Source organism: Fusarium subglutinans (assembly GCF_013396075.1).
Source record: "Fusarium subglutinans strain NRRL 66333 chromosome Unknown NRRL66333_c0000002, whole genome shotgun sequence".
In the NCBI taxonomy this organism is placed as follows: Eukaryota; Fungi; Ascomycota; class Sordariomycetes; order Hypocreales; family Nectriaceae; genus Fusarium; species Fusarium subglutinans.
Genome location: NW_023502065.1, coordinates 397287 through 423986, shown reverse-complemented (window position 1 = coordinate 423986; position 26700 = coordinate 397287). Strand labels below are relative to the sequence as shown.

Sequence of the window (26700 nt, the reverse complement as noted above, 5' to 3'; positions counted from 1 at the left end):
AATGGTTACCACTAGAGCAACTTCTCGAAGCGAGAGTGTTAGTACTGAAAGTTCTACTACGATCGACATTCCTCCTACGCCAGTTACACGAAAGCGAACGATGAAGAACACAGACTCGAGCCCCTCACTTTCAAATGGTTCGTCCAAGAAACACGTTGCTCAAGCGTGGCATCATACAGCCTCGTCCACAACAATTCTATGGCTGGCGATATCATTGCCCCTCGTCATATGGGATATAGGCTACGTCTTTGGCCGACCTCACACCATGCCTGATGGTTTCCTCCACTGGCCATTATACGTCCCGTATGCGCTGTACGGCGAAGTCGATCATGTCTACGGATGGAAGGCCTTTAATGCCAAGAACGGCTTCACAGCTGCCCAGACGGCATTAAATGTTGTTGAGACTGTCATGTATTTGGTGTATTTGTACATGCTGTGGACGCGCGCGGACAAGACGCTTGTTGGCGCGAAGAGAACTTTGAGTGGGCGTGATGGTGCGTTAGCTGTTGTTATTGGCTTTAGTGCTGCTGTTATGACGCTGAGCAAGACAATCCTATACTGTGAGTGAGTCTATTATATGTATGCATGAGATGGGGCCTAACGGACTTAGGGGCCAATGAGTACTATAGTGACTTTGACAACATTGCTCACAACACACCTATGGACCTACTCACTCTTTGGATAATTCCCAAGTAAGTATCTTTTCGATGTGCTAGAATTGATATTAATTCTTTATCAGTGGTGCCTGGATAGTCCTGCCTACCTACATGATCTCCATGTTTGGGGGAGATATTCTCGATGGTTTGACACTTGCTTCAAGCCAATCGGTAAAGACCGAATAGAATACGCACAGTGGGTCTAGTCGGATGTCTTATTTTGTATTTGGCGGATATGTATGAGCTGCGGCAATGGAGAATGGGACATGACCTTGAATACTGGGATGGGTTCCAGCGCTTTTGATGCTTGATGTATATGGACGAAACAACGGTTCGGAGTCGAATCGAGCACAATTTGGCCTTGACTTTATTTGGGCCTTCACATTCAGTCTCAGAAGCACCTCGCAATAGGAGCAACTGACATCAATACTTGATGATTAACTACTACCCTTCCCACCTCACCCGTACCTCCCACAGCAAACATAATAAAGCTAGCTATAACTATCGTCTAGACATGTCATTTCATAAAGAAATAGGGGTATTCGCTTATAACAACCAAAACAAAACAAAACATAGAAAAACGCGTCAAGCGTAATGGCAACCACACATCTCCTTGTCAGCAAATTCTCATTCTCATCTCATATCAGTCAAACCTCCCAAGTCAGCATACTGCTCCCAAGCAGGCATCATATCATCATCCTCCTCCGTCATCTCCCCCGGACTCTCCATAAACGTCTGCATCGCCGCCCAATCCGCATCCTCATTCATGATATACGGCTCCTCCACATGTGTCTTGATCCGCAAGGGCTGTGGAAACATGCTGTGTCGTCTGCTCTCAACTTCGTCTGCGTAGCGTGAGTCGGAGAACATCGCGCTGATGGGTCGGCTGCGCTTGGAGACGCGGCCGGACATTGAGCGTGCGACCATGGACATTACGTCGCGGCGGCGCTCGCGGCGTGCCTTTACGTCTTTGGGGATCGTGGGCTCGACGTAGTACTCTGTTAGGGGCGGGGTGTCGAGGGGTAATTCGGTGTCGTTGGTTTCGATGCTCTCCGGGGTTGTGTTGTCTGTGTCGTCTGTTTTTGTGTCGCTTCCGTCTGTGTCGAGGTTTACGTCGTTTGTACCGTTGCCGTAGCCGTGGACGACGATTTCGTGGTAGGTAGGTCGTGATGGCGGTGTGATTGATTGAGGGGGTGTGGTAGCGGGGGATTTAAACATGCGCATTGATCGTCGAATTGTTGAAGAGCGGCTGAGTGCCTGTGTGAATGAGTTTGAGCGAGATGGACGTGAAGGCATTGATGCTCGACGCTCCATCTTGCGGTTGTCGTGTTGTGTCTGGGGACGATCTCGGTGAGTGAGAGCGAAGTAATCGATGTCCGGTTTGATCTCAATCTTTCCCAAGGAATCTTCTCCCGCGTCTGCAGCACCATCCGGTTGCACAATCCAGGTCGGTCCGCTAGTAACGTACTGGGTCTGGCGTCTCAGGATACGGTCCAGACCGCGAGGTGTATCCCAGGGTGGAAGCTTGTCAGTCAATGCAGAGAGACTGTAGTGAGCCTCATTGATCTCGTCCTCTTGCAAATCTTTTGCTGTGTCAGTTGCGTAGCGGAGGACTTGGTATGTTGCGTAGATGAGAATCCATCGGACCTTGCGAGCATCCACCAGCGATACCTTCTCCTGTTTATCTGCCTTGTTTGGTGACATGATGGAGTCTTCTTCAAACCGGCGATATGCTCTCACAAGGTCGTTCTGCGCAACCCCTGGCTTCATTATATTCGATGCGTTGATGAGCGCAGTGTGAGCCGTTACTCTGCGATCCGATCTGAGAGTCACACGTCCAGGAAACCAAGACATGCGCCGCGAGTTGTTGCCATTCGTGTCTGGGAGAAGCGGCAGTGGATGATCCAGAACATCGTATCCATGTTCAAAGTCGAAAGACTGAACCAGTTGAATGGTACAGATCCCTCCGTGCGCTGTAGGCGGCATGGTATGTGATGAGGTATACTGATCATCAACGAGTAGACCATACAACGCCTCAAAGTCCTCACGCATAATCCGTAGAACAGCAGGATCAAACAAGTCGTTGCCAGAGTCCGCAGTTGGCGGGTAATACCCCAGCTTCGTCGTATAGAACGATAACAAAAAACTTCGGAAGCGCTCAAGATGTGCCCGGGCGCCTGCTGAGACGCTCAGATGAGCCTCGGACAACTCATCGTCCAGAAACGTCCTCAGCATGGACGATGACCGCGTCATGCGATAATCAAGTTCGAGATGTCCCTTGCGTATGAGCTTGCGTGTTGAAGGGCTAAGCTCCTATTCTCTTCGTCAGCGGCTGGCCTTAGCATTCTTGCTCAGAAAGGGGAAAAAACAACAAACCTGAAACCCAGCATTTTCGAACAGGTATTCGCTCATGCCGACGCAATGTGCAAAGGCTCGGATATACAGCTCCTTCATTTGAAAACACTCTGCGAGCTGCAGTATCGCCAGCGCGTGGTTTGGCTGGTTCGCCATGTCGAGATAGCCCTCCTCGTCGAAATACTCCATCATATCTGAGACATTGTCGTCCACACCGGATCGAAACTCATGCATACTGTGGAGAAGACCAATAAGAGCGTTGCCAAGACTGTATCCGACCATGGATCTTCGAAACACCCAGGCGAAGAAATTGCGTGTTGCGAGGTGGTAGTTGAAAGCTTGCGTTTTATCTGTCGTCGGAGGTGGCGGGATGTATAGTTCGATTTTGCGTGTTGTGTTTTTTTTACTCCATCTCATGAGCTCGCGAAGATTAGGTGTTTGAACGCCCTCCCACACGAGAAATCTTTGGATGAGAGGGTAGCATTGGGCTTCGAGGAGTGCTGAGAAGGGGACCTTGAAGGAGGGGCCTCGTTGAGAATGACCTTTTGCGTGGAGATGCACCATGCAGTTCCCATTTCGAAACCAGAGTTCAGGGTCCTGTTTCTGTAATTAGATATCTATTCAGTTTCATGAGCAATTCTCGACCGACTCACTCGTCGAATGTTGTCCCATTCTGTGCACGTTCTCGCAGCACCATCCCACCGCTTCACAGTTGGATGATGATCCATTCTCCCAGTCACAAAAGCGCTGAACCGCAGGGAACTCTGTCTAGAGTTCACCTGTATAGACGGCATAGTGAGGGTCGTATATATGCCAAAAATATCAACAACCAAAAGCAGCTGAACAAATCTGCAGCAAGCCGCGTCGTCGGGTTGTTGCAGGTATATGAGTCTTTGTTCGTTAAATCCCCCTGCTCTGTTTGGGGAAAAGGGCCCTGTCGTTTCTTTTACGAGCGCGTAAAATAAAATAAAACCCCCATCACAACTCAAGTGATACGGCCATATCGAAGGGCAAAAAGACGTCAGGTGCAGGGTTCCATGACGGGTCCTACGTAGGAGATCTCCAGAAGATTCAAGACAAGACGAAAGATCTCAGACCTCGCCCGGGGGGCATACAGCCATGTTAATATTGGATCACTGCTCTGCTCTGCTCAGCTCTGAACCCGTCACAAAGCACCAAGCCTAGCCTTGCCCAACAGAGCGAACCCTTGAACCCGGCAAGACAGGGCCCCGACGGTCGGAATTTGAATTCAAGCCAAGACCAAACCCAAGAGGTAAGACACTATCAAGCCACCGCATGCATTAGCGTCCTTTTTCCTCATTGACTTGTTCAGCGTCTTGTCGTCTTTAAGCCGGTTGTAGATCCCTGCAGGCAGCTCGCCTATTAACTAGAGCCTAGAGGCTATGAGCTGGCTCTTGACGTGGTTTGTCTTGTTTGTTGTAGAGCACTGCATACTACTCCATATAAAGTACTGAACCCATAGATGATCAGTGCTTAAGTGACAAAAAAGCAAAAGTTGTTCGATTTCGTCCCGAACCCAAGAACCTGGTATGAGACAGAAAAGTACACCGTTTGTTAGCCCATTGGACTCTCCGATCCGATCTATCGGAGCATCTCGAACACCATCCACCGAAGCTAGTCATGCCGTTACCTTGGGCTTTGGTCACAGCTTGCGCAAGTTACAGCAGAGAGAAGTTGGTGTGTGTCTCTGCATGATGCATCGACAGTCACACAACATCACGAACAGAATCAATGATGATGAATGATCATCGTTCTTTTAACCGGTCGTCCCGGGCAAAACCTGAGAGCCTAAGCAAGCAAGCAATCTTGAGGAGAGAGTGGCGTAATCTCTTTCAAAGGTCAACGAAATTGTGTTAATCTGTGACGTCCCGAAATTTCGGGAATTAAAACAGGGCCTCTATTACTCCACGGGTCTTGTCTTTGTTAGGCAGATTTCTTCAGCTCCACTGGGATATGCCAGATTATCTCCAATAGCAAGGATCATCTACAGCTACAATCCCTGACTCTTTTACATTTTTACGACAATTATCACTCTCTCGATTCCAGTCTGACAACGAATTGTCTGTCAACTTGTGGATGGCAACCCAAACTCCTCAGCCGCACCGACGGGGGACTCGAAGGCGTCGGGAGACTTTCAATACTCGAACCATTTTGGGGAATTCAGCCAAGCCTAGTTTTCTGCTTGGACCAAGGGGCAGGCCCAGAGACTCCAGACAGGTCAGAGCTAGAGCCAGGATTCAGCCCAGGCCAGGGGCGGGACCTGACCATCCCTCGTTCGGGCTCTAGCTCGACATGCAGAGTAAGCCAAGCATGAGGTCTTCTTCTGTCATCATGAATCAATAGCCTTTGACCATCGTGAACTAAACAAACACCTCTCTACCCGTAACTCAGTGAACCCCGCAATTACAATGTCGTGCAGGCGTCATATCATAAGGTAGCTAGAGCCAACATGGCAATATTGACTTGACTGAATACAGAATCAATGGAGACCGGAGTCCGAGTCCAAGTCCTCGGGTTCGGAACCGAACTGAACTCATAAAACTCCAGAAGGGATTATCGTTGAGCAAAAGCCTTCACGAGACAAGACAAGGCGAGACGGAAAAGCTCGTTAACAAGGTTGAGCTTGTCTGTTGCATGTCAGACTTTTTACGGTCTAGACGCATCTGGTTCCAGATCCCGTCTTTCGCTTCCCGCCTTATAGCTGAACTCGCCACTAACAAATAGTCTCAAACGAGGTGGAAAACTTACTGTGTTGTGGGTGGGATGAGATGGCATTCAGGGTTCAAGCTTGGAGCATTAGCCGCCCTCAGTTGTGTGTTTCACCAAGCGAAGCTTCGGACACTACCAAATGCCTTTTTTCCTGACCACGCCACAGTCTCGGAATGCATGAATGTGCTGAATAGAGGGCTTATTCAGGGCATAAGGGGATTGCTAATTGAGGACTGCTGGAGCAATTCTGCGTTGTGGTTTTAAGGGTGACAACCAAGATTCATATATATAGACTTGCGAATGAAACAAGACAACAGCACCTATATGTATGATACCGAGTTGAAACAACTAGTATTCTTGAGCGTTGAGAGAGGTATGTTGAACCGACTCAGCTCTCCAATATTCCCGGTGGGGCTGTGAGCTGAGACTGAGAGGAGTGCTGAGGAAAGCCGACGTTTTCACATCTACTTTCCGTGATGTTGTAAATGGCACAGTTTGTCAAGTTCAAGTAGAAATACATGATTAGGTTATTATCAATGCAAGTTCACTGACATTAGTGCTACTCGGGACATGCATTTAGTTGAATGAATCTACGGAGTATGTAGACCCTGATTGGCCCCTCACCGAAGTGACCATAGCTCTACTCACCTCACACCGAGAACAAAGACCCCAGTTTCAAGACAGCTCCCTTCCCAACTTCAACCCGAGTCTGCCAAACTCCACGACCCTCCACTGCCATGGCGCTCGTGATACCTTACACGTACATCCAGTGTCCGTGTTCCGATAACTCTCCCCCCGATCTCCCCCAAGCTCGTCAATCACAATCCTCCGACGAACGAACCTTTGACCCCCGCGATCCTCGCTCAAACTACAGCCTCTACCCTCTCGAGTACCTCCTCTACTGCGAAGACTGCCAGCAAATACGATGTCCGCGATGTGTGAACGAGGAGGTTGTTACATATTACTGCCCGAACTGTCTGTTTGAGGTCCCCAGTAGTAACTTGCGCAGCGACGGGAATAGGTAAATAACACAAAGAAGTGGTCCAGACCAAGCCTGACATGCACCTCCTAGATGTACCCGAAGCTGTTACCAGTGTCCCGTGTGTATTGGCCCTGTCCAGGTTATGGAAACACCTGTGGAGAAAGATCAGTCACACCCGGGCGCCGACATCCCAGGACCTCAATATGCCTTGTATTGCCAGTACTGTAACTGGACCTCCACCGAGATAGGCATCAAGTTTGACAAGCCTAACGGCATACATTCGCAGCTCTCCAAGATCAACAACGGAGGAGATCTCAAACTCACGGCGAAAGAACTCAAGGAGCGTCGCAAGGAGAATCCAGATGAGCCACCTCTTGCCGACAGCGATGTCGATACAGACCTTCAATATGCCAATTTGAAATCATTCTACCAGTCGCAGCTCGCAGACACAAATGCTGCCTCGAGTGGTATATCTTCACTGAATGACACTACTGGCTATGGATCGCCTGCAGCGTCCTTGTCTCGTATCATGGCTATGTACACTGGTCACGGACATGCCCGCAAGCGCAACGGTCCTTCAGATGTGATGCGTGAAGCTCTCTCGGCAGATGAAGGTCTCAAGTTGGCTGATCTGGACGAATCTGCTCAGATTAAGAAACTGCACCAAGAAGGGTGGGATGCAACGGCTACTATAAAGCAGAATCTTGAACAAGCAGAGGCTCGGAGATTCCAAGATGGTCTACGGCCTATCCCCCACCTTCTCAGAACCAAGCGCTCTAAGCGTTGCTCTGTGTGTCGACATATCATCTCCAAGCCAGAAAATAAGGTCACATCAACACGGTTCAAGATCAGACTTGTCGCAAAGGCGTATATTCCTACCATCACCATCAAGCCTCTCAACCCCACAGTTGGAGTAGTCCCTACAACGCAGCGTCCTCAAATTCTAGAAGAGCGACCGCTCAAGCCCCTCACGCCTCATCACTATGTCATAACCTTCAAGAATCCTTTGTTCGATGGGATCAAGGTCACACTTGCTACGCCGAATAGTACGCCTGGTAGATTCTCCAGCAAAGTGACTATTCTTTGTCCTCAATTCGATATTGATGCCAATACAGACATGTGGGATGATGCTCTGAAGGACGATGACAGAGACAAGAAGCGAAAAGGTGAAGAGAGCAGTGGTCAGCCTGAAGCCGGTAAGATTTGGGAGCGAGGGCGCAACTGGGTCAGCATCATCTTGGAAGTGGTTCCCGCTTCACTACGACTTGACGGTCAAAAGGACAAGAGCCCATTGAAGGAGGATGAGGATATTCTAGAGATACCCATGTTTGTACGGATGGAATGGGAGCCTGACTCTCAGCAAGACGTCGATGCAGCATCTGCGAAGGAAAAGGATGCTCAGGAGAGGAGGGAGCTGGCTTATTGGTGTGTGCTTGGAGTTGGCCGCATCAGTCACGATTGAACATAAAAAAGGCATGCACATGAGACATAGATCTAGATACCCAGTAATTGGACGAAGTGAAGACATGGACGGGAAGAAGTGTTTAAGTTGTCTTGTCAAATCATACGCAGCTTGCTTGTACCATTTATCAAGCTACTTTCTTTAAGACGCCAAGCCCCTTTTTTGACCAACCAACCATTTGTGAAAAACACTCCCAGCCCGAATCAGGGAAAAATAGTCATTTCTTCTATTTCATCTCGAAAGGTAACGCACAGACTTAGTAGTCGGCGGGACCGCTCTGGGGGAACTCGAAGTTGACGTTGCGGCCTGTCAAACGACGGTAGACCTCAGAGTAGGTGTCGAGGCGGTAGTCAACACCACCACGCTCCTTCTCGTCGAGGATAACCTTGAGGGTCTTGGAGCCGTCCTCCTTGGTGCGGACGCGCTTGCCGACGATCTCGACGGGGTAGGTGAGATCCTCGAGGATGGCGTCGTGGACGGCAGTGAGGGTTCGCGAACGGGGGCGCTTCTGCTTCTGGTTGTTGCGGGAGCGGGCGGATCGCTTGGGGCGGGGCAAGATGCGGCGAGAAGCGAGGATCAGGACATGGCGGTCAGAGAACTTCTTCTCGAGCTCACGAGTGAGACTGAGGAGCATTAGTATTGAGTCTGAGAGAGTTGGAGAATTCGGGGAATATCTTACCGCTGCTGGACGCGGTGGAAGCCCTGCAGGGAAGGGACGGGGACAAAGATGACAATAGCCTTCTTGCCGTGGCCAACCTCGATCTAGTCAAGATCCCAAGTCAGCATGCGAGCTCCAGGACGAAACCTTGGACCGCTTCCCGTCCTGTTCCACAGAAGTCAATGATACTCCGGCTGGCACTCCTCCGCCCCGACGACATGTGTAAGCGCATCAAGTCAATTATCTCTCGAATATCGACGGAAAAAGTGCGCGGTCGGGAGGCAGAGAGGCCATTGCGAGAACAGTGCAGTTTTCTTATGTGGGAACAGGATTTCTCGAAACGAGACACAGGTTCGGAATATATTTCTTTTGTTCATGGTATTCTCACCTCACGGGCAGAGACGATCTGCAGAGGTCGCAGGGCAACCTTGAGGTCGGAGGTGTTGGACTCGAGGTCGAAGAGAGCCTGAGCGATGCTGGTCTCAAGCTCGGAGGGGTTCTGCCTCGAGGGGCTGTTGGGAGCGATCTTGTTAAGGGCCTGGGCGCTCATTTTGACGGCTGGTTCGACTACGTTGGGACGGGAATTGACGACGACGAAGTTGATGGTGTTGCGCGGGCCGCTGGGAATTTTTGATAGTAGCCAATTTCGAAAAAGTCGCTAAATTGGGGTTTTCAACCCTCGCTCAATTGTGGGCGGTCCGTGCGTCTTTGGTAGTTGATGCCTGAGGCTTGAGTTGAGTAAACCGAGACTCACCTTGCAGTCGGTGGATCAGGTCACCGATGGCCCAAAAAGGAAATCGACTTCACTTACACAGCGTCCGTCCCGTGGCTCGTGGCTTGATGCAATGAAAAGAAAGCAATTAAGTCCAAGGTTGCACAGCACTTTAGGAGCATTCACTTATGGATATGCATGATTTCAAATCAACTCTGCTTGAATCCAAGACACGAAGCCGTGTAACTACTGCAGCTCAACCACACTCACAACAATTTCAATGGTGGAAAACAGCCCCGAGACGTCCGATGATGAAACAATGCATCGTTTACAACCTTCATGTCAAACAACCTGATCCTCTATCCAGTTTTTACTGTTACACATGCTAACCCTCACCGCCCTCGGGGTCCTCCTCATCCTCATCACCGAGCTGCTTATCAACGTCCTGCTGCACCTTTTCACCTGTCGTGTCCCTTGCGATCTCGGCAGCCTTCATACCGCCAGCCGTGAGCCACAGGAAGTGATTTGTCTTGAACTGGTCAATCTGGTTGAAGAACATGTGAAACCTGCCGTGTCCTGTTAGCCCTGTCCGACTTGTGCAGATACGTCAGTACTTACGAGTTATCCTTTTCTTCCACACTGAAAATACGAGTGTAGATCTGTTTATCCTTGAAGGCTTGGATCTTCTCCTCGTACTTGTCGAAGTCGATCGCTTCCTTTCCGAGTGACTCGGTGGCCTTTCGGTTGTAGTTGTGGAATACGGGTCGCTCAAGCAAGAGTCCGAGACCTGGGGCCTTGGGGATGGCCATCTTTTGGTTCTGGTAGCTCTCGTTGATACGTTCCATGGGAGTGCCACAGCGGACGATCAAACTGGCTAGACCAACCATCTTTCGGATCTGGTGCATCATGAAACTCTGTCCGTGGACCTTGAGAGACAGCCATTCTGTGTCGTTGATGATTATGGGCGTAGGGTTGACAACGAATGACTTGATGTGTCGCTTCGCCGAGGGATCGAAGAATGACTTTTGAACAGTGTAGTTGTGGAAGTTCTTCGTGCCGTTGTACTTGTTGAGCGCCTCCTGAAGGCGGTTCAGACGCTCAGTGCTGACACGGTATCGTCGCTTGGCGGCAACATAAGCTGCCTTGATGTCTCGAAGGGCGAAATCAACGGGACCGAGCTCACGGTTCTTGGGCTTGTGGCTCTCCAGAACAAGGCCAGACTGTTGAGCCTCGGGCTCTGTAGTTTGTTCAGCAGCCTCACCAGCGGGTGTTTCAGTAGCGGGCTTCTCCTCTGCTGGTGCGCTCTCCTCGGTCTCTTTCGCGGCCTCCTTTCGTGCAGTAACCTCTTCATCATCCATAACGTGAATTCGCTCCAACACAGCGGCCTTGGTCTCGGGGTCTAACCGGGCCAAGATGGGCTTAATCTCCTTCTCTTCCACATCCGACCAAAAATCTTTGACATCCTCCATCCGAGCAGCAAGCTCATCCTCGACACCGTGCTCCTTGGCCAACTCAGCAAGCTTTTGGCCCAAGAAAGACTCGGGGTGGGGAGGCAGAAGACAGTAGCTAGGCATGAGATACTCGTACCATCTTGAGTCGCAGGTCTGGTAACAGCTGAAGGCGTTGTTCGTTCGCTGAATCCCCCAAATCCGAATCTGCTCAGGTAGCTCGGCGTTGATCTTGTCCACAATATCCTCGTCCTCAATAATAAGCTTCAAACTGATGACGTTACCGGCTGCATGCACACCCTTGTCCGTTCGAGCGCATCGAACAAGACTCGACTTCTTGGGGTCGTCGGCGTTGGCCTTAGATATGGCACTTGCAGCGACAAATGCCTTGAATAAATCGGCCTCAATGGTCTTCTCGTTGCCATTGACCTGCATGCCCTTGTAGCCAGTGCCCGCATATCCAATCATGACAGCAACCTTTCGCTTGGGTCGTCGCTCCTCGGCAGCAATCTCATCCTTGGAGAAGGGGTTGTTGCTCGACTCGCCATCAGCCGAATCGCCCTTCTTGTTCAGTTTGCGACGCTTGAACTCCTTGAATTCATCATTCTTCTTGCGCTTGTCGCCCTTCTCACGACTAGTATCTGGTTAGCGCCGTTGGCAACTGTATCATTTCACCAATTGAGGCTAGGACTTACCCCCATTCTCCGCGACCCTTCTCTGATCGTCCTTTGCCTGGCTTTCTGTGGTCATGGCGCGGGTTGCGACGACTCTCAGAGCCTTTGTTGTTAGAGGCTTTATTGTTGTCGCCCGAGGGACGAGGCTCGGCGACACTGCTCGCGGCAGGAGCTTCGTTATCTGCCGCCATGTTTGCATCGGTTGCGACAAATATGAAAGGCTGAGCTGCTAGGAGAGAAAAGTTGTAGCTATCGCGCGGGTCACTTTTTTTGGTTTGGTTGACGACGAGATTTTCGATGCGGGTGAGTGGGGCTTCCCGTTGCGGTCCCGGCGGGGGGAGCTTCATGTGTGGGGGCTACCCTGGATCTCGACATCTCCGTGTAAGTACTGTCGAAGTATCAGTGTTTCCATGTTTGCTTTCAGGTTTCTGTTACTGCTCATAGCTTGCTTGGATAGTGTCATTTGCAGTTGGTCGTGATTATAGTTCTTCTCTTCATTGAATTAGATATTTATGCTATACTTGTGCTCCGTAGACAGGACAGAATTGATCTTCTCAGAGTGATGTTTCTACTTTACAAAAACCAAATAGTCTTACATACGTCCCGACCTAGGCTCTTGTCTTAAGAACAGTAAATCTGCTATTTTCAATTTCTATAGTATAAGTCATTTAGAAGAGGTTTAGGTAATATTTACCTAAGGCGAGGCACAGAATCGTGATGCAAACGCAGGAACCATGTCATAGATGTAGCATAGATTGCAGTCTATCATTTCACACCTCAGAAACATATGTTTAATTAACAATAATGTTTAAACACAGAAAATGACCTCTTGAATCTAAATTACATTGCTATAGCTATCGCTGGGTAACAATTATCTACTGCCAAATTCTTCACTGTGATCAAACATGGCTAACATAAATGATTATGACATAACACAGGAGAAAACAGTGGTAGGCAAGCTGTATATGTAAATACAGCACTATTTACCTGAGTGACGAGTTGACGGTTCGAGACATTTCCAATGGTAGTAAATACATTCACTGGTTCGATGATTGCAACTGGTCAAGGTTCATTTCATTCCATGTTTCTATTGTACAAATCCATTCGCTATTAACAAACGCTTCACGCTCTCGTAACTCGTTCAATAGTTAGAGCTTCGGCCAGTGTCAGTAGGGAGACCCTCCTCATCACCAGGCTCCTGATAGGTACCGCTGGGCTGGGCAGCACCTCGGGTACGCTCCTCGATGATGTTGCTTTCGTCGATAGCATCCTTATCATCACGCTCTAGAACTATGTTAGAGAGATTCATTGACTAATGTAGCAGAGTTGAACATACCAAGTTGAGCGTCAGTGTCGGCCTGCTCTCCATCAATGGGATCTTCAACTCGATCGGAGTCTGACTGAACTGGGATAGGCTGCTCCTTCTCACCAGGCCTAGAAACGTAAGAGTCGTCCTGGAACTCAGCGGAGGGAGCATCTTGAAGACCGTCGGAAGACATGATGAAAGTTGTTGGTGGAGTGTGAATGGTGGTTGTGGTGTAAGTGACGAGTTGCAGATGAGAGTGAATACTGAGCGATGATGAAAATAGTCCTATTCTTCCCCAGAGAAGACCACTCTTCTTATAGATTTCGTTTCTTCACTTCAACTGAAACATCCGTTCTCACCAAAAACGACTATTTCGTCATGGCCCGCAAACAAAAGCATCTATCCATGACGACATTGACAGATAACCACTTCAATGAATCATCTCCTCAGGACCAACAGCACGGCTCGCTACTAGCCTTGCTGCAAGCACTTCCGAGCCCGATCCTAGTGCCCCTGATCTCTTAATTGAAAACCTCGATCCGAGAGGTTAATCTCCAGATCAGATGTCGCGTGGCTGGGTGATTGTGATGCAAGTGGCAAGCAACTAACCGCGACCGATTCGCAACTTACATGATCTTGACGCGTTAAGTGGTGTATCTGAATTACAGTGGAGTTCGATCTTGGATATCGTTAATGAGACAACGGGAGAGTTTGCATCAACGATCGATGATGCTGAGGTATTGCTAGCCTTTGAATCGAGGTCAGTGCTTTAAGGGATAGATGATCCTTGGTGGAGTTCAAGAGGGAGATTGGCGAAAGAAGCAAATCAAAGACGGAATCTGATGTTGCTATCTATAAATTAGGGATGCGATTAGATCATAGATGAAGTCATGTTTGTTACAACGATGTTAGCTATAGTAGCTTCACTTTTCAGGAACAGCGTGCTGAGGCTGAACTAGCGCCTAAGCTTTAGGAAGAAGTCAAGAGCGTCATAAACACCAAAAAACCACAGATCACAATGAATGGGGACTGGGCGATAGAAAATGCAAAAATAAATTCTTTTGATGAGACTGGGACTCGAACCCAGGAGGATTGCTCCACCAGGAAATTAGTGTTAAGGTTAACCTTAACCTGGCGCCATAACCAACTCGGCCATCTCACCGAGGCTATTGATAAAGTCTCACGTGCTAATACCACGTTATAGACTCATTGTGTATGCATATTCAACTTCAGCAAGCTGGATATCAGAAGGGTGGTGATCGCGTCAAAATGCATGTCAGATCGCTCATCGTCGATACTTGGTGCAAAGGTTGGAGTGAGGGCATGGATTATCTGTCCATGTCACATTCCAATCTGAAGCCCTTATGCCGAGTCCTCCGCTGGATAATGGCAATGCGCATCATCATCATCAATTCATGCACAATGCACATATTCACCGCTGAAGCATCAACATTGCGCAGAGTCGGGACAAATCCGACCTCAAGATTGCGCTCAGCTCAGTCTACGATGCAAAAGGTCCTGATCTTGATTCCTCATCCGTCTGCTTTTACGGCGAGAATCAGATATCATCTCCCTTGCAAAACCTTCTAGCTGCATATTTGTGCCCGTTGGGCCGAGTCAGAAACACCAACGAGGCAGGATGTTTTGCTTTGTTTCCGAATTTCGCCACACCGCCGTACAATGTCGCGATGCTCTCTGAAACAAGACCGCAGCGCGCGCCTAGAAGGACAAGGCAGGTAGGCAGGGAGCCTGTGGCTGAGGGCATCTGTGGAAGCTGGTAGGCCCTGTACGGCTTCTATAGATGGCCCTGGACATGGGCACGCCCTGCGATCTGTGCGAAACACATGCATTCGGGTGTGAGAAAAGGTTCCGAGCCTGGTCATTGGCGAGCCAGGATATGACGATCCTCCATCATGACACGTCAATGATTGACCGTCGCTGAGTTCTGTATTGTAAGTACTAAGAAGAATGAGGGAGATGATGAACCAAGACCAAAACAGAAGCTTGGTCATGTAGAGGGGGCAACGTAAGTTCAAGAGGCTTCCCCCAGTAGCAAGAATCATGGCATCGCCAAATTCCATTTGCCAACTATGGGATTATGGTTCAGCGCCATGGTCATGCCTCTGATGATGTGCTCTGGGACCAAAGTGAGCAACAAGGTCTCGACTTGGCTATATGATCAAACATTAACTATGAGTCAATGCCAGCAAGAAAACAAAGTTAATAAATCGAAAGATACGGACGTCTCGGATCAAAAGAATCCCCCTTTTTTCTTGCGTGATTGTTGATTAAGTGATGGTTTATCAGGGCTGAGTGGTTGATAAGCCGCCGGGGTGAGGATGAGTCGACTCGGATCTCGGGATGGCGAAAGACTCGTGATGACCAAGATTGACATGGGACTGAGAAGAGATCAATTGACATGGCAAAGTCACATCATCTCTGACGATATATTCCAGAACAATAAACGAGCTTGTTTATAGTGAGTGGAACTTGTCGAGGCGCATAGTTTTTAGATCGATGACTGAGGTATGAGTTTATCGTACATACATCGTGGCTGTCTGTGGCGTATATGCAAGATGGACAACGGCCTATTAAAGAACGGAAAGTTAAAGAATGAATGATCAGCTGCAGGCTTCAAGTGAAAAGAGGGGCAGCAGCAAAGTAAAAAGGAAGCCCGATGCCAGCCTAGGAGAAAAGAAAGACGTAAAAAAGAGGAGACTTGGGAAGAGAATTCTGACGATGGGGTCTTGTTATGTAACATAGAAGAGGATACGGCGGCACTCGAGGATCCATTTTCATTCCATCTGCCGACGATACCGAAAATTCAATAAAAGTCAACGTGAAGTGGATTATCGTATTCAAGCAAGAGACCACCAGTGGCCAGTCCAGTCTAGCCAGTGCCGTCCTTATTGCAGAAGGAGTTTTCTCTGCGCCATGGAGAGGGAGGGTCTCAGAGGGCCCAAGTCTAATTCAGTCATGCCCCGTCCACGCCCCGTTCTGGTGCATGACTTGGTACATAGAAGCCAAGTTGCGATAGCGTCAGATACCTAATGATGCTGTGAGAGGTCGTGCCTTGTCCCTGACATGAGTTCGATATTGCAGTGTTCAAATTCCATATCAATTCTCGTTGCGATGCTTCAGTGGCGAATGTCATCAACTTTGTATCTGTCAGCAGAGCCGCCATCTTGACTTACACCGACCGAGTGCCGTGTCTCAGCCCCACTTTTGCTAGATCGGCCGCTGATATGATAACGCCATTTCGGTCCCAAATTTTGAAAGAGGTCCAGTGAGATGATTGAACAGAATCAAACAAGGCAGGGCGCCTCCAGGGCTCAAATCAGTGCGGACAAAGCTGACAGGGGGTGTACATGGCCATGGTTATCTGGAATGGAAGGAAGGATGTGGTCGCACAAATGGATGAGAAGAGGAAGCTGAAAGATAACAGAACGATAGAGAGTGTTGGGGGGATAGGGAATAACACTGATATGAATTTGTTAGCCGCTATCTAGAACTTCAATTGGTCGACAGTCAAAAGTCGAGGTTGTAGTGAAAGACCCTCTTTCCCTGTCATTCCCCCGCCATTTGGCCAGACAATTGGGTTGAGACTTGAGTGTTGCCATTGGTAAAAAAAAGGGAATTTCTGGCACAGGTCGGCTCAGCTTAGACGGAAAGGAGGGGGCCCTCCCCGACGACCCGAACCATCCTTCTCTCAAGGTTGCCCAAACGTCACACTCCCATCCAATACTCTACACTTTTCACACCCACAAGATTCTGCGGTGGGCGTCGACATTCGTTACATTTACATACAAATCACAATCAGCCAACTCGAATCCTCTCGACAACCGTCGGAGACAAAGGAACAAATCACGTCCTGTCTCACCTCCTTCCACAACCCAATTAGCGTCTTTCGGAGCCAAGGACAATCGGCATAGTTGGTACATAGCACGCCATCCACCAGTCACTTTGCCTCAGATCCCTTCTGCCACTCTTCTTCCCCGGACCAAGACCTAGCCCAGCCCAGGCCAGCGTGTTACGATATCTCACCTACTCATCGCGCGACTCCAATTTCCCACCCCCAGGCCCTTGCTTGTGTTTTACATACATACTTCTGTGCCTCTGAGTCTGCGCCTGCGCCATGGAAAGCCCCTCGCTCGTCAACGGCCATCGGCCCTCCTCCGATACCTCTGTCGCAACCCCCGGTGCTTCTACTCTTCTTCATTCCTCTATACCTACTTCATCTTCTGATTCGCAACCTACTTCGGCTACAATAACAAATACTACACATCGCCATGCTTCTGCGCCGTCCACAGAACTTGACTCATCCTCGCCCCTTCCTCCTACAAACGGCCACTCTTTGAAAGTCTCCGACATCGACTGCGAACACCTCGACGACAACTCTTCCCAACAACCCTCTAAAAACAATTGCGAAAGACAACGATCCGATCAAGAAATCAACCCACGTCTAGTCAAGATGCCTTCCGAATTGGTTGGCAAGACCGTCAGCCCGTTCCTCAAGGAACATATTCCTGGCCTCTATGCACCCTTTGGAAAGGCAAAGATAGCCATGCCTCTATCTCCCAGTCCCAATAATACCACTGCGATTCGAAAGAAAGACCCCAACAGCAAGTTTTGCTATCGTCACCGACCTGACTCAAAATGTCGACGCGCCGCCGACGAGACAAAAATGGGTTTCATCCAAACTGTAAGTCCAGTTCCCCCAATCTCAACAACTTGTGCTTGTGGTGGCGCTCTGTCAAATACCCTGATAGATTATGCTAACATTCATGAAGGAACTCAACAGCCTATCATCCCAAGACCAAGAAGCCATTACTCATGTCTGGTCTCTCTTTTCTGCTGCCCCATCAAAACATCGTGAGTTGATGCTACAGGGCATCATTACACAATGCTGCTTCCCCCAACTCTCTACTGTATCACGCGAGGTACAAGAACAACTCAAGATCGACTTCCTTGCCGCTCTTCCTACCGAACTCTCCTATAAGATCCTATCATATCTCGACACAGTCTCTCTCTGCAAGGCCGCTCAAGTCAGCCGTAGATGGAGAAACCTCGCCGATGACGACGTGGTATGGCACCGCATGTGCGAGCAACACATTGATCGCAAATGTACCAAGTGCGGTTGGGGTCTGCCTCTTCTCGAGAAGAAAAAATTGATGGCGTGGAGCCGCCATCAACAAGTTCACCGACAACCGAATGCCGCCGACGTGGTAGAGATCGACGAGGGGGCTGAGACACAATCGAGCGATTCACGAAAACGACAAGCCGACGACGAACACCAACATGATGATCGAGTTGCTAAACGCTCTCGTGTGAGCAACGGAGAAAAGTCAAGACAACAGCTCGAGCAAGAACGCAAGTTTCGTCCATGGAAAGACGTCTATCGCGACCGTTTCAAAGTGGGGTACAACTGGAAGACCGGCCGTTGCTCCATAAAGACCTTTAAAGGCCACGAGAATGGCGTTACTTGTCTCCAGTTTGACGACAACATCCTTGCAACTGGATCCTACGACACGACCATCAAGATTTGGAACATCGAGACAGGAGAAGTTATGCGCACGCTCCGAGGGCACACTTCAGCAGTTCGCACTCTTCAGTTTGACGATTCTAAGTTGATTAGCGGCAGCTTTGACAAGACCATCAAGATTTGGAACTGGCAAACAGGAGAGTGTTTGAACACACTCCAATGTCATACTGAGGGTGTGCTGTCAGTCCACTACGACGGGTGTACTCTGGCATCTGGCTCCATCGATAAGACCGTCAAAGTGTTCAGTTTTGATACCAAGCAGACATTCTGTCTTCGGGGTCATACTGACTGGGTCAACCATGTGCGAATCGACTCGCCGTCCCGTGTCGTCTTTTCGGCGTCGGATGATCTCTCGGTCAAACTTTGGGACATCGACTCAAAGCAGTGTATCAAGACATTCCTTGGCCATGTTGGTCAGGTTCAGCAAGTCCTCCTAATGCCTGCCGACTTTGAACCTGATGAGGTGCCTCAACTGGATACCACAGACACTGCATCCGTATCAAGTGGTCGAAGTAACAGCCCCCCTGCAGCGACTGCCGAGCAGCCTGTCGATGCTCGGGCGGCTTATGGCTCGGGTTTCACATCCGACCCCGACCGTCCACTACCCCCGCGCTACATGCTCACTGGTGGATTGGACAACACGGTCCGCTTGTGGGACACCACCACTGGCAAGTGCATCCGCAGCATGTTTGGTCATGTTGAGGGCATCTGGGGCCTTGTTGGTGACACTCTTCGTGTGGTCACAGGGGCTAATGACTCCATGACCAAGATCTGGGAACCTCGCTCCGGAAAGTGTGAACGGAGCTTCACTGGCCATGCCGGTCCAGTCACCTGTGTTGGTTTGAGTGACAGCCGCATGGCAAGTGGCAGTGAAGATGGCGAGGTGCGGTTGTACAGTTTTGAGGGAGAACGTGTCGAAGAGCGCGGCACTCCTTCATAAGCGCCATCTACAACGAGACTTCATCTGTAAATGATCTTCCTTTGTGACACACTTATGACAATCCAAAGTACGAAACAGCGTCTGACGCGAAAAGGCACATGTGGCACAGCTCGCTTTCTATCTTTCTTTTTCTGGCCAAGTCAGGCCTTCAACATATCAAAGGGTAGCGGGAGTATTTACAATGCGACGGGCAGTCGCTTTTACGGGATTTGGGTGCATTTATAGGGTTTGGGGGAATGGATAAGTCCTTAGGTTATCTGTACTGAGTCAACGGTCAAAAGTCCCCGGGAGTTCTAGGTTTGGAATTGGTATAACACGGCGCTTCCGTAGCGAATTCTTTCACAAGAGTATGATGATGGCATCAACAATGAGTTTGGAAGGAGATGAATTATATAGGCTAGTGATGAGCTTAACCTCCAGACTAGCATGAAGTGAAAATTTATTATTCATCAGAATATGTCTTTCGTAAAGTGATTGAGTGAGATGTGAGCTCCAACGACCAATGCTGCCTCATCAACCGACCCCTGGTTTCTGATTCACATATACAAAATCACTAAAGATGCAACTACATCTTTGCAATTAATATAACTGAGTGTAGCCACATGCATTTTTCATAATTTAACTCAACCAGAGTCTGATGCACTGAAAGACACAGTCTGGGTATGTATCTGTCAGATGGGCACATGTGCATAAAGAAGACCCCAGGGGACACGTTCTCCGTGGCCACAGGAACCTATAGTGTTGTTTTATATAATTAAAGCTATGACGTAAAGGCCGAAAACCGGAAGAGTACTCTATTGCAGAGCTATAACGACCGGATATCAAGACCTCTCGAGTGATTCAGGCCTTCATGCTTAGAGAATGGCCTAGGATGAATTTGAGCAACAGTTCTTGCTGATTCGCAGCCCTGAATGTAACTACTTATAATCGGTATGTTCCGCTTAACTGTACATGAAAAGGAGACATTGCCAGTCAAGAGTTCCAAGGACATCCTCTAATGGCTGTTCAATGCATGATGAGCCCAACGACTTTTGTTATGCATCTCATGTCATTAAGGGACTACAATATAAAGCTACATGTTCGTAAAGTACAGGTGCAGTCCATCTGATCAGATATTGTAAAATAGGAGTGACACACAGACGACAATAGAATCGTATCTCACAAAACCCATTCATCGCTGAGCACTGTACCATCGAAAGCACTGACGAGATATCTCAAGTTCATGCCAAATATGCTGTATAACTCTAGCTAGTAAAGGTGATTTGCATATATGCTAGTGCCCATCTCGAAGAAGAATTTTCATTCATGTGTCCACCCGTCTGCATGCCCACCTCCGCTGTTGTATTCTCTTTGACTCTTCCCGCCGGTGTCAGCAAAGTGAAGCATTGTTGCCCTTGCAAACGACTTCCCTCCTTTTGATCAGCAATAAAACATCACACAAACTGCGATGAAGCTCGGGATCTGAGATGCTATAAATTCGAATATTGGAACTATTCTTTGGACTTGTTCTTTGCCGTCGCTATTTACTACTATTTGAACGAAGTGGTAAGTCTTCTTCTTCTTCCCCCTCCTCCTCCTCCTCCTCCTCCTCTCCTCCTCCTCCTCCTCCTCCTCCTCTTCTCCGTCATCGTCGCCGAAATTCCTCCCTGATGCTAATGACTTTCAAGAAATCATGTGCAGAGCAGTTCGATACGTCTACCCCGAGTGCGGTCATCACGTTGATCCTGACCCCAAAGTCTGGGTTCTCGAGAGATGTATTCCTGCAGTATCGTTCGGCAGAGATTGCTGGTTCCCTCGCGACTTGCCCGAGAACTTCATCGAGATGAAGCCCTGGCCCAACGATAACCTCGCTGAGCCTTGCCGCATGCCTCACCCACCAGCCTACTCCGACGCTACCTTTGAGGTCACGAATGCAGAGACGCAGGATAAAGAAGATACCCCCTCCTCCCTTACCCTCAGCGACCTGAGCAAGGACAACAACCTCACGATTGACGATCTTGACTCCGTTGAAGGAGAGGAGCTTGACTTCTTTGCTCCTGTGCAAGTCAGGTTTGACGACTCTGACTCGCCCGTTATCCTCGCTGACCATAAATCTGTCCTTCTCGACATGGAACCTCTGTACCTCGACCCAGCCGACAACTATTACCACGATGAGATCAGCCTCCTCGAGGACAATGAGGTCGAGGACCCTGAACTCACCGCCTACAACGCATCTCGTGTCTGGACCGAGGAAGAAACCGCCTACTTCACCAAGGTGATCGAAGAGACAAACGAAGAACTCGCCATCGCTTCAACAGAGGACAACATCGACTGGTTTAGAGTTTCTTCTGTAGACACATCTGCCCCTCTTGGCTACGACCATTATTTTCCGGAGAGTAAGGAGGAAGCAGAAGACATGGATCCGGAGAACTGGCCTTGGTATAAGCCCTGATTTGGAACTCTTAAGATTGAAGTATACAAAGATGCTTGGAATGGGCATATAGGAATGAACTATGGGATACTAGGCTATACCACAGAGCTTGATGAATAGGGAGTCCAAAGACGTATATTTGGTATGGGGTAGAATATTGCTTCTAGCTGCTATTCATTGACCGATACAAACTCTTCGACATTGACTAATGGTCCCCTTTTCGTGACTACTTCACTGGTGACAAGCATAAAGGAACGTGTATATCATCGAACTCACAAAGACACCAAGATAATATTGAGAGCATCAATTAGGGCTAGCAATCATAAAAGTACATAACAATCGGTCATCGTCAATCACAAATGAGATCCAAATCCCATCAAACGCACCCGCAAATTTACTGTTCTTGGTCTTTCGCGTGTCCTGCACCTTTTCCACCTTCTCCTATCATTTCATTCTTGCGTTTTTAGTCACCTCCACAACCATTCATGTCATTAAACGATCGTCATATCATCTAGGGTATCGTTCCAAAAAGAATGTTTCCTCCTAGTCAGGTTTTTATTCGGCTTTACAACTCGTCCTTCGCACGCTGGAAGGTTTCCTTGACAGCCTCGGTAGCCTCGCTGGCTGCACTGCCAACCTTGTCAGCGGCCGAGGCCGCGGCTTCGTTGGCCTGGCTTCTGAGGCTTTCGGCGTTGGCGGCAGCGGTGGCGTAGGCTCTCTGGAATCGGGCCAGGACACTCTCGGTGAAAGAGGGCTCCTTGCCGCTGATGAGCTCGGAGACAAGCTCGCTCACGGATTCGTACTGTCTAAGTGCCTCGGCTGAGGCGGTAACGGCGGATGCAGCGGCTGCTTCGGAGGCGATTGATGCCTTGTCAGCAGCAGCGTCGGTAGCCTTGGAAGCATATGAGCTAGCGTCACCCCAGACATGCTCGTACCAGGCGATCTGGGTAGGTTCGCCGTAGACTTGGCCACTGATCTGCTCAACGATGTTGTTCCAAGAATCACCAATAGCAAGGCCGGCGGCTGAGATCTGCTCGTTGGCAGCGTCGACAACTGAAGAGATGGAATCGTCAACAGCCTGAGCGGCAGACTTGACGGTGTCGCCAGCAGCAGAGTAAACAGATCCTGCAGCTTCACCTGCCGCCTGGGCAGCGGAAGCAGCGGACTCCCTGGCCACAGAAGCGACAGAGGAGGCAGATCCTGCAAGGTCAGTGGGGGTGGGGGTAGCGGTAAGGGATGACAGAGCAGAAGATGCACCAGCCAAGAACCTAGAGTATCGGTCCTGGGCAGCACCGAGGCCAGCATAGTAGTTCATCTTGGCTTGCTCATAGTACTTCTCAGGGGCTGAAGAAGGGGTAGGCGTGGCGAGTCCAGCAGCGATGAGAGCACTCTGGTACTGGATCTCGGCCCAAAGTCGACCTTCGTTGAGTCTCTGGGAAGCAATGGATTCAATACGCTCCCAGTCGAGCCACGTAGGGACGGTAGTGGTGGCAGGAAGTTGCTGAGCGGCGGTGGTAGCGGCCTGCTTGGCCTTGTCAAACTGATTACCGGCGGCTGAAACTGCCTGGTCATAAGACGAGGAGAGAGAAGAGAGAAGCTGCTCGTGAACTGGCTTGGGGGTACCATAGATCTGAGCAGAGACGACTGAAAGAGCACTCAAGTATTGCTCCGAGGCACGAGAAACGGCATTCGAGTACACAGACTGCGCAGCATCGGTGGCGCTAGCAATCGCGTCTGTATCAACATAGTCGTCAAGGACGATCTGTCGGTGAGGGACCTCTTGGGCCGCAGCACCAAGGAAAGCAGGCTTGACATGCTCGTGCTGTTCAGAGAGAGGGGTCTCGTCGCGATGGGTCAGGGGATCCTCCTCAATCTCGACCAGTGGCTCCTTGTCACCAGCCTCAAGGGGCTCTTCACTACCATTGCTGACTACGGAAAAGGTGTCACCGATAAGCACTTCAGATGCTTCCGAGGCAAGGGGGGTCGACATACTGCTGTCTTCTGACTTTGCGACATTGGTGGCTGACTCGACAACTTCCGAGAGCTCGCTGGACGCTTCTTCGATAACGGGGGCGGCGGATTCGGAGGCAGTGGAGGACAAGGACTCAACAGTCTCTGAGGCTTCCTTAGCAATGCTGCTGGCGCTCTCCTCGCCTTCGAAAATGAGACTGGAGGCGTCGCTGGCGATGGATTCGGCGCTGCTTGAGATGGCTGAGGTAGCCTTTTCAATGATGTTAGGCTCGTCGAAAACAGACGAAGCGCTGGAAACGCCCTCACTGGCAGATTCGGCAACTTCGGATGCTTCCTCCTTGATGGGCTCAGCAATAGAAGCGACAAAGTCTTCCAAGTTCTGTTCGGCGTCCTGTGCTTGAGATGTAGCCTCTTCAACGACTTCTGAAAGGCTGGAGGCGGCACTGTCGTCCTCAGCCGGGGCCTGAGCCTCAGCTTCCTTAGCTGCTGCAGCCTGCTCGGCAGCAAGCTTCATAGCATCAACGTCAAAGTTGTCTGATGTATCCCCGGCAGCAACCTTGTAGCGGGCAACGTCCTTAAGGCGAGCCAGCTCCTTAGCAGCCACGGAGGCAATCTCCATTCCCTCGTCTTCAACTCGTGCAGCGGCGTCCTGGGCCTCAAGCAGAGCTGGGTGGGTAACGATCAATTGCTTCAGTTGCTCAGTCCACTCATTGAGCGTACGCTTGAGCTCGTGGTACTTGGCCCAGTCCTTGTAAGTGATACCATCTGTCCAGGCCCACCTCATTCCGATCTGCTGCAGGGCGAGGTTTCTAGTCTCGTCAAGAACCTGGAAATGAACATCGGCGACAGTGATAACAGTCTCCTGGAGTTCCTGATCATAGCCTTGGCGCCATTGTCGAATGGCTTGAGCCTTCTGCTTGATGGCCATTCCAGAAGATCGCACAGCGGTGACGATTTGTTGGTTTACATCAGCACCATCCGCGTTGGTTCCAGCAAGCTCTACGATCTTGTTTCGAAGACCAGTGAGTTCTCGATCAATTGTGGTCTCAAGGTCGTCAAAGAGCTTCTGACCGTTAGTGTTGACATTCTCCTCAATCATGCGCTTGGCAATCTCGTCAACGCGCTCCTCCAAGTCAGTGGCACCCTCATCAGCTTGAGTAGCAAACTTTGTCTGCCAAGTCTCGAGGTCCTGAGCCACCATTTCGCGAGCCTTTCGTCGCTTCTCACTCTCATTTTCGGTGGGAGGAGGGGCCTGGACAGGGTTAATGTACTCAGCAGAAGCAGAATCAACATCTGGCAGAGGGCTCTCAGTAGCAACGGGAGCTTGAGATGATGATGTTTGAACAGACGTGGTGCTCTGAGGAGCGGGCTTCTGGAAAGATGAGGCAGTTGTTCCAGTGGTGTAGCTATGCGGTGTCAGACAATGCATCAATGATTACTAGCTCGGGGATATTACCTTGAGGAATAGTTTTCCTGGATGGGCTTAGTTGTCTTGGTCTTATAACGTCCCAATCGCTCACCGATGCGAACAAGCTGGGGCTCAACACTCTGGACGTAGACGGCGCGGACATGAGGCCAAACGTTGCTGTCAAGGAACGCGTAAGTCTTATTCCATGTCCAGTAAGCTGTGGGAAGAGCAGTCTTCGTGGTAAAGTCGGAAGCTACATCATAACCTCGAATGGCGTATGGGTGAACAAATTCATAGCCTGGCTGGAGGTATTCGTAATACATTTGCAGACCATTGGTGCGGGCGATGTCGTAGTATGGGCCTAGCTTCTCGCCTGCTTGGTTCACGTAGGGGCCAACAGATTGGTCATAATGCGTACGCGCAAGAGCCTGGTACTTGACAAGCTGAGGCTGGCCATTTTTCTCCCACAAAGTCTGGGCATGCGCCTGCGCCTTCTCGACCCATGGAGCTCCATATTGAACAGCGTATGCGCGAGTGGGCTGCCAGACCTTGCTATCGACAGTATCGTAGTATGGGCGGGCGATCTCAACGTAGGGCGCTGCATAGTGGTTGTAGTATGGTTGAACGTGAGGTTGCACGGTGTTCTTGACCTGGAAGTAGGGTTTACAAATCGACGGGGAGTTCTCGTCGCACTGTTCGAGCGAGGGTGGGCATCGGAAGAGGACTGTATAGATGGCGAACCATGTCGCGAGTCTAGCAGAAGAATAGTCAGCTTCTTGTGCGTGAAAGCGGCGGCATCACAATGCGATAACGATGGAAAGGTTTGGTGCAAGATGCCATGACGACGCGCAGACAAAACATACCTAGCAACGACACTGAAAGTCCATGCAAAAATACCTCTCCTCTTCTTAATTGAACCTCTGCGGCTGGCGACAGGCTTTCCATTTGTCTTGCCGTTGATGTGGCCGTTGCCGTTCATGATCAAGCCGGCGGACTCGGCCATGATGACGAGCTAGACACGCGCTGCGGTCAAAGCAATCAATCAATGATGGAAGTCGATAGACGAGAGCCAATATTGGCAAGCGAACGGTAGCAAAGACTCCAGCTTTCAGCTACGCGAGAGGGTGCAACGAGGAACAAATGTGTTCTTTGAAGCGTGTTAGCCTTGACAAAGTCAGGTCAGGTCAGGATTGCAAAAGTTTTGGGAGCTTTAAGGTTGAGTGAACGAAGCTGGCTTACCTATAGTGCGTTACAGTTCAGGACGAACTGCAGGGGTTGCGTGCTGTAAAATACTGGTGCCGTGAAGCAAGCGAGAGGTCTAGGAGCTCTTCTGTGACACAACTCGAGACAAGAGCGAGACAGCGAAAGAAAGCAACCGAAGCTACAAATTAAAAATTGTGTTAATGTATTATCGTAGGAGGAGAAGGATGAAAATAAGATTAACGT

The 26700-nt window shown here is 49.8% G+C and overlaps 9 protein-coding genes across 9 annotated transcripts; 4 read left to right on the top strand and 5 right to left on the bottom strand.

Annotated features, from left to right (window-relative positions):
• Window position 1: 1 nt before the first annotated feature.
• Window positions 2–842, top strand: FSUBG_464 (uncharacterized protein; the record flags this gene model as incomplete). Its single annotated transcript, XM_036682651.1, has 3 exons — window positions 2–560; window positions 611–692; window positions 740–842. The coding sequence occupies 3 exons, from the start codon at window positions 2–4 to the stop codon at window positions 840–842; spliced, it is 744 nt and encodes a 247-aa protein (XP_036543987.1).
• Window positions 843–1289: 447 nt separating this feature from the next.
• On the bottom strand, window positions 1290–3805 carry FSUBG_463 (uncharacterized protein; the record flags this gene model as incomplete). The annotated part of the gene is made up of 3 exons (XM_036682640.1): window positions 1290–2969; window positions 3033–3614; window positions 3665–3805. The coding sequence occupies 3 exons, from the start codon at window positions 3803–3805 to the stop codon at window positions 1290–1292; spliced, it is 2403 nt and encodes an 800-aa protein (XP_036543986.1).
• Window positions 3806–6478: 2673 nt separating this feature from the next.
• Window positions 6479–8185, top strand: FSUBG_462 (dynactin arp1 p62 subunit RO-2; the record flags this gene model as incomplete). The annotated part of the gene is made up of 2 exons (XM_036682629.1): window positions 6479–6762; window positions 6814–8185. 2 exons carry the CDS (start codon window positions 6479–6481, stop codon window positions 8183–8185), a joined length of 1656 nt encoding a protein of 551 aa, XP_036543985.1.
• Window positions 8186–8441: 256 nt separating this feature from the next.
• On the bottom strand, window positions 8442–9393 carry FSUBG_461 (40s ribosomal s7; the record flags this gene model as incomplete). The annotated part of the gene is made up of 3 exons (XM_036682618.1): window positions 8442–8808; window positions 8865–8947; window positions 9232–9393. The coding sequence occupies 3 exons, from the start codon at window positions 9391–9393 to the stop codon at window positions 8442–8444; spliced, it is 612 nt and encodes a 203-aa protein (XP_036543984.1).
• Window positions 9394–9940: 547 nt separating this feature from the next.
• Window positions 9941–12024, bottom strand: FSUBG_460 (tRNA pseudouridine38-40 synthase; the record flags this gene model as incomplete). Its single annotated transcript, XM_036682607.1, has 3 exons — window positions 9941–10121; window positions 10174–11637; window positions 11699–12024. 3 exons carry the CDS (start codon window positions 12022–12024, stop codon window positions 9941–9943), a joined length of 1971 nt encoding a protein of 656 aa, XP_036543983.1.
• Window positions 12025–12818: 794 nt separating this feature from the next.
• Window positions 12819–13176, bottom strand: FSUBG_459 (uncharacterized protein; the record flags this gene model as incomplete). Its single annotated transcript, XM_036682595.1, has 2 exons — window positions 12819–12961; window positions 13014–13176. The coding sequence occupies 2 exons, from the start codon at window positions 13174–13176 to the stop codon at window positions 12819–12821; spliced, it is 306 nt and encodes a 101-aa protein (XP_036543982.1).
• A 3942-nt stretch (window positions 13177–17118) lies between these two features.
• FSUBG_458 (f-box and WD-40 domain protein) lies at window positions 17119–19465 on the top strand (the record flags this gene model as incomplete). Its single annotated transcript, XM_036682584.1, has 2 exons — window positions 17119–17685; window positions 17774–19465. The coding sequence occupies 2 exons, from the start codon at window positions 17119–17121 to the stop codon at window positions 19463–19465; spliced, it is 2259 nt and encodes a 752-aa protein (XP_036543981.1).
• A 1672-nt stretch (window positions 19466–21137) lies between these two features.
• Window positions 21138–21896, top strand: FSUBG_457 (PPIC-type PPIASE domain protein; the record flags this gene model as incomplete). The annotated part of the gene is made up of 1 exon (XM_036682573.1): window positions 21138–21896. One exon carries the CDS (start codon window positions 21138–21140, stop codon window positions 21894–21896), a length of 759 nt encoding a protein of 252 aa, XP_036543980.1.
• Window positions 21897–22440: 544 nt separating this feature from the next.
• On the bottom strand, window positions 22441–26257 carry FSUBG_456 (uncharacterized protein; the record flags this gene model as incomplete). The annotated part of the gene is made up of 3 exons (XM_036682562.1): window positions 22441–25252; window positions 25303–26007; window positions 26118–26257. 3 exons carry the CDS (start codon window positions 26255–26257, stop codon window positions 22441–22443), a joined length of 3657 nt encoding a protein of 1218 aa, XP_036543979.1.
• Between the last annotated feature and the right edge of the window lie 443 nt (window positions 26258–26700).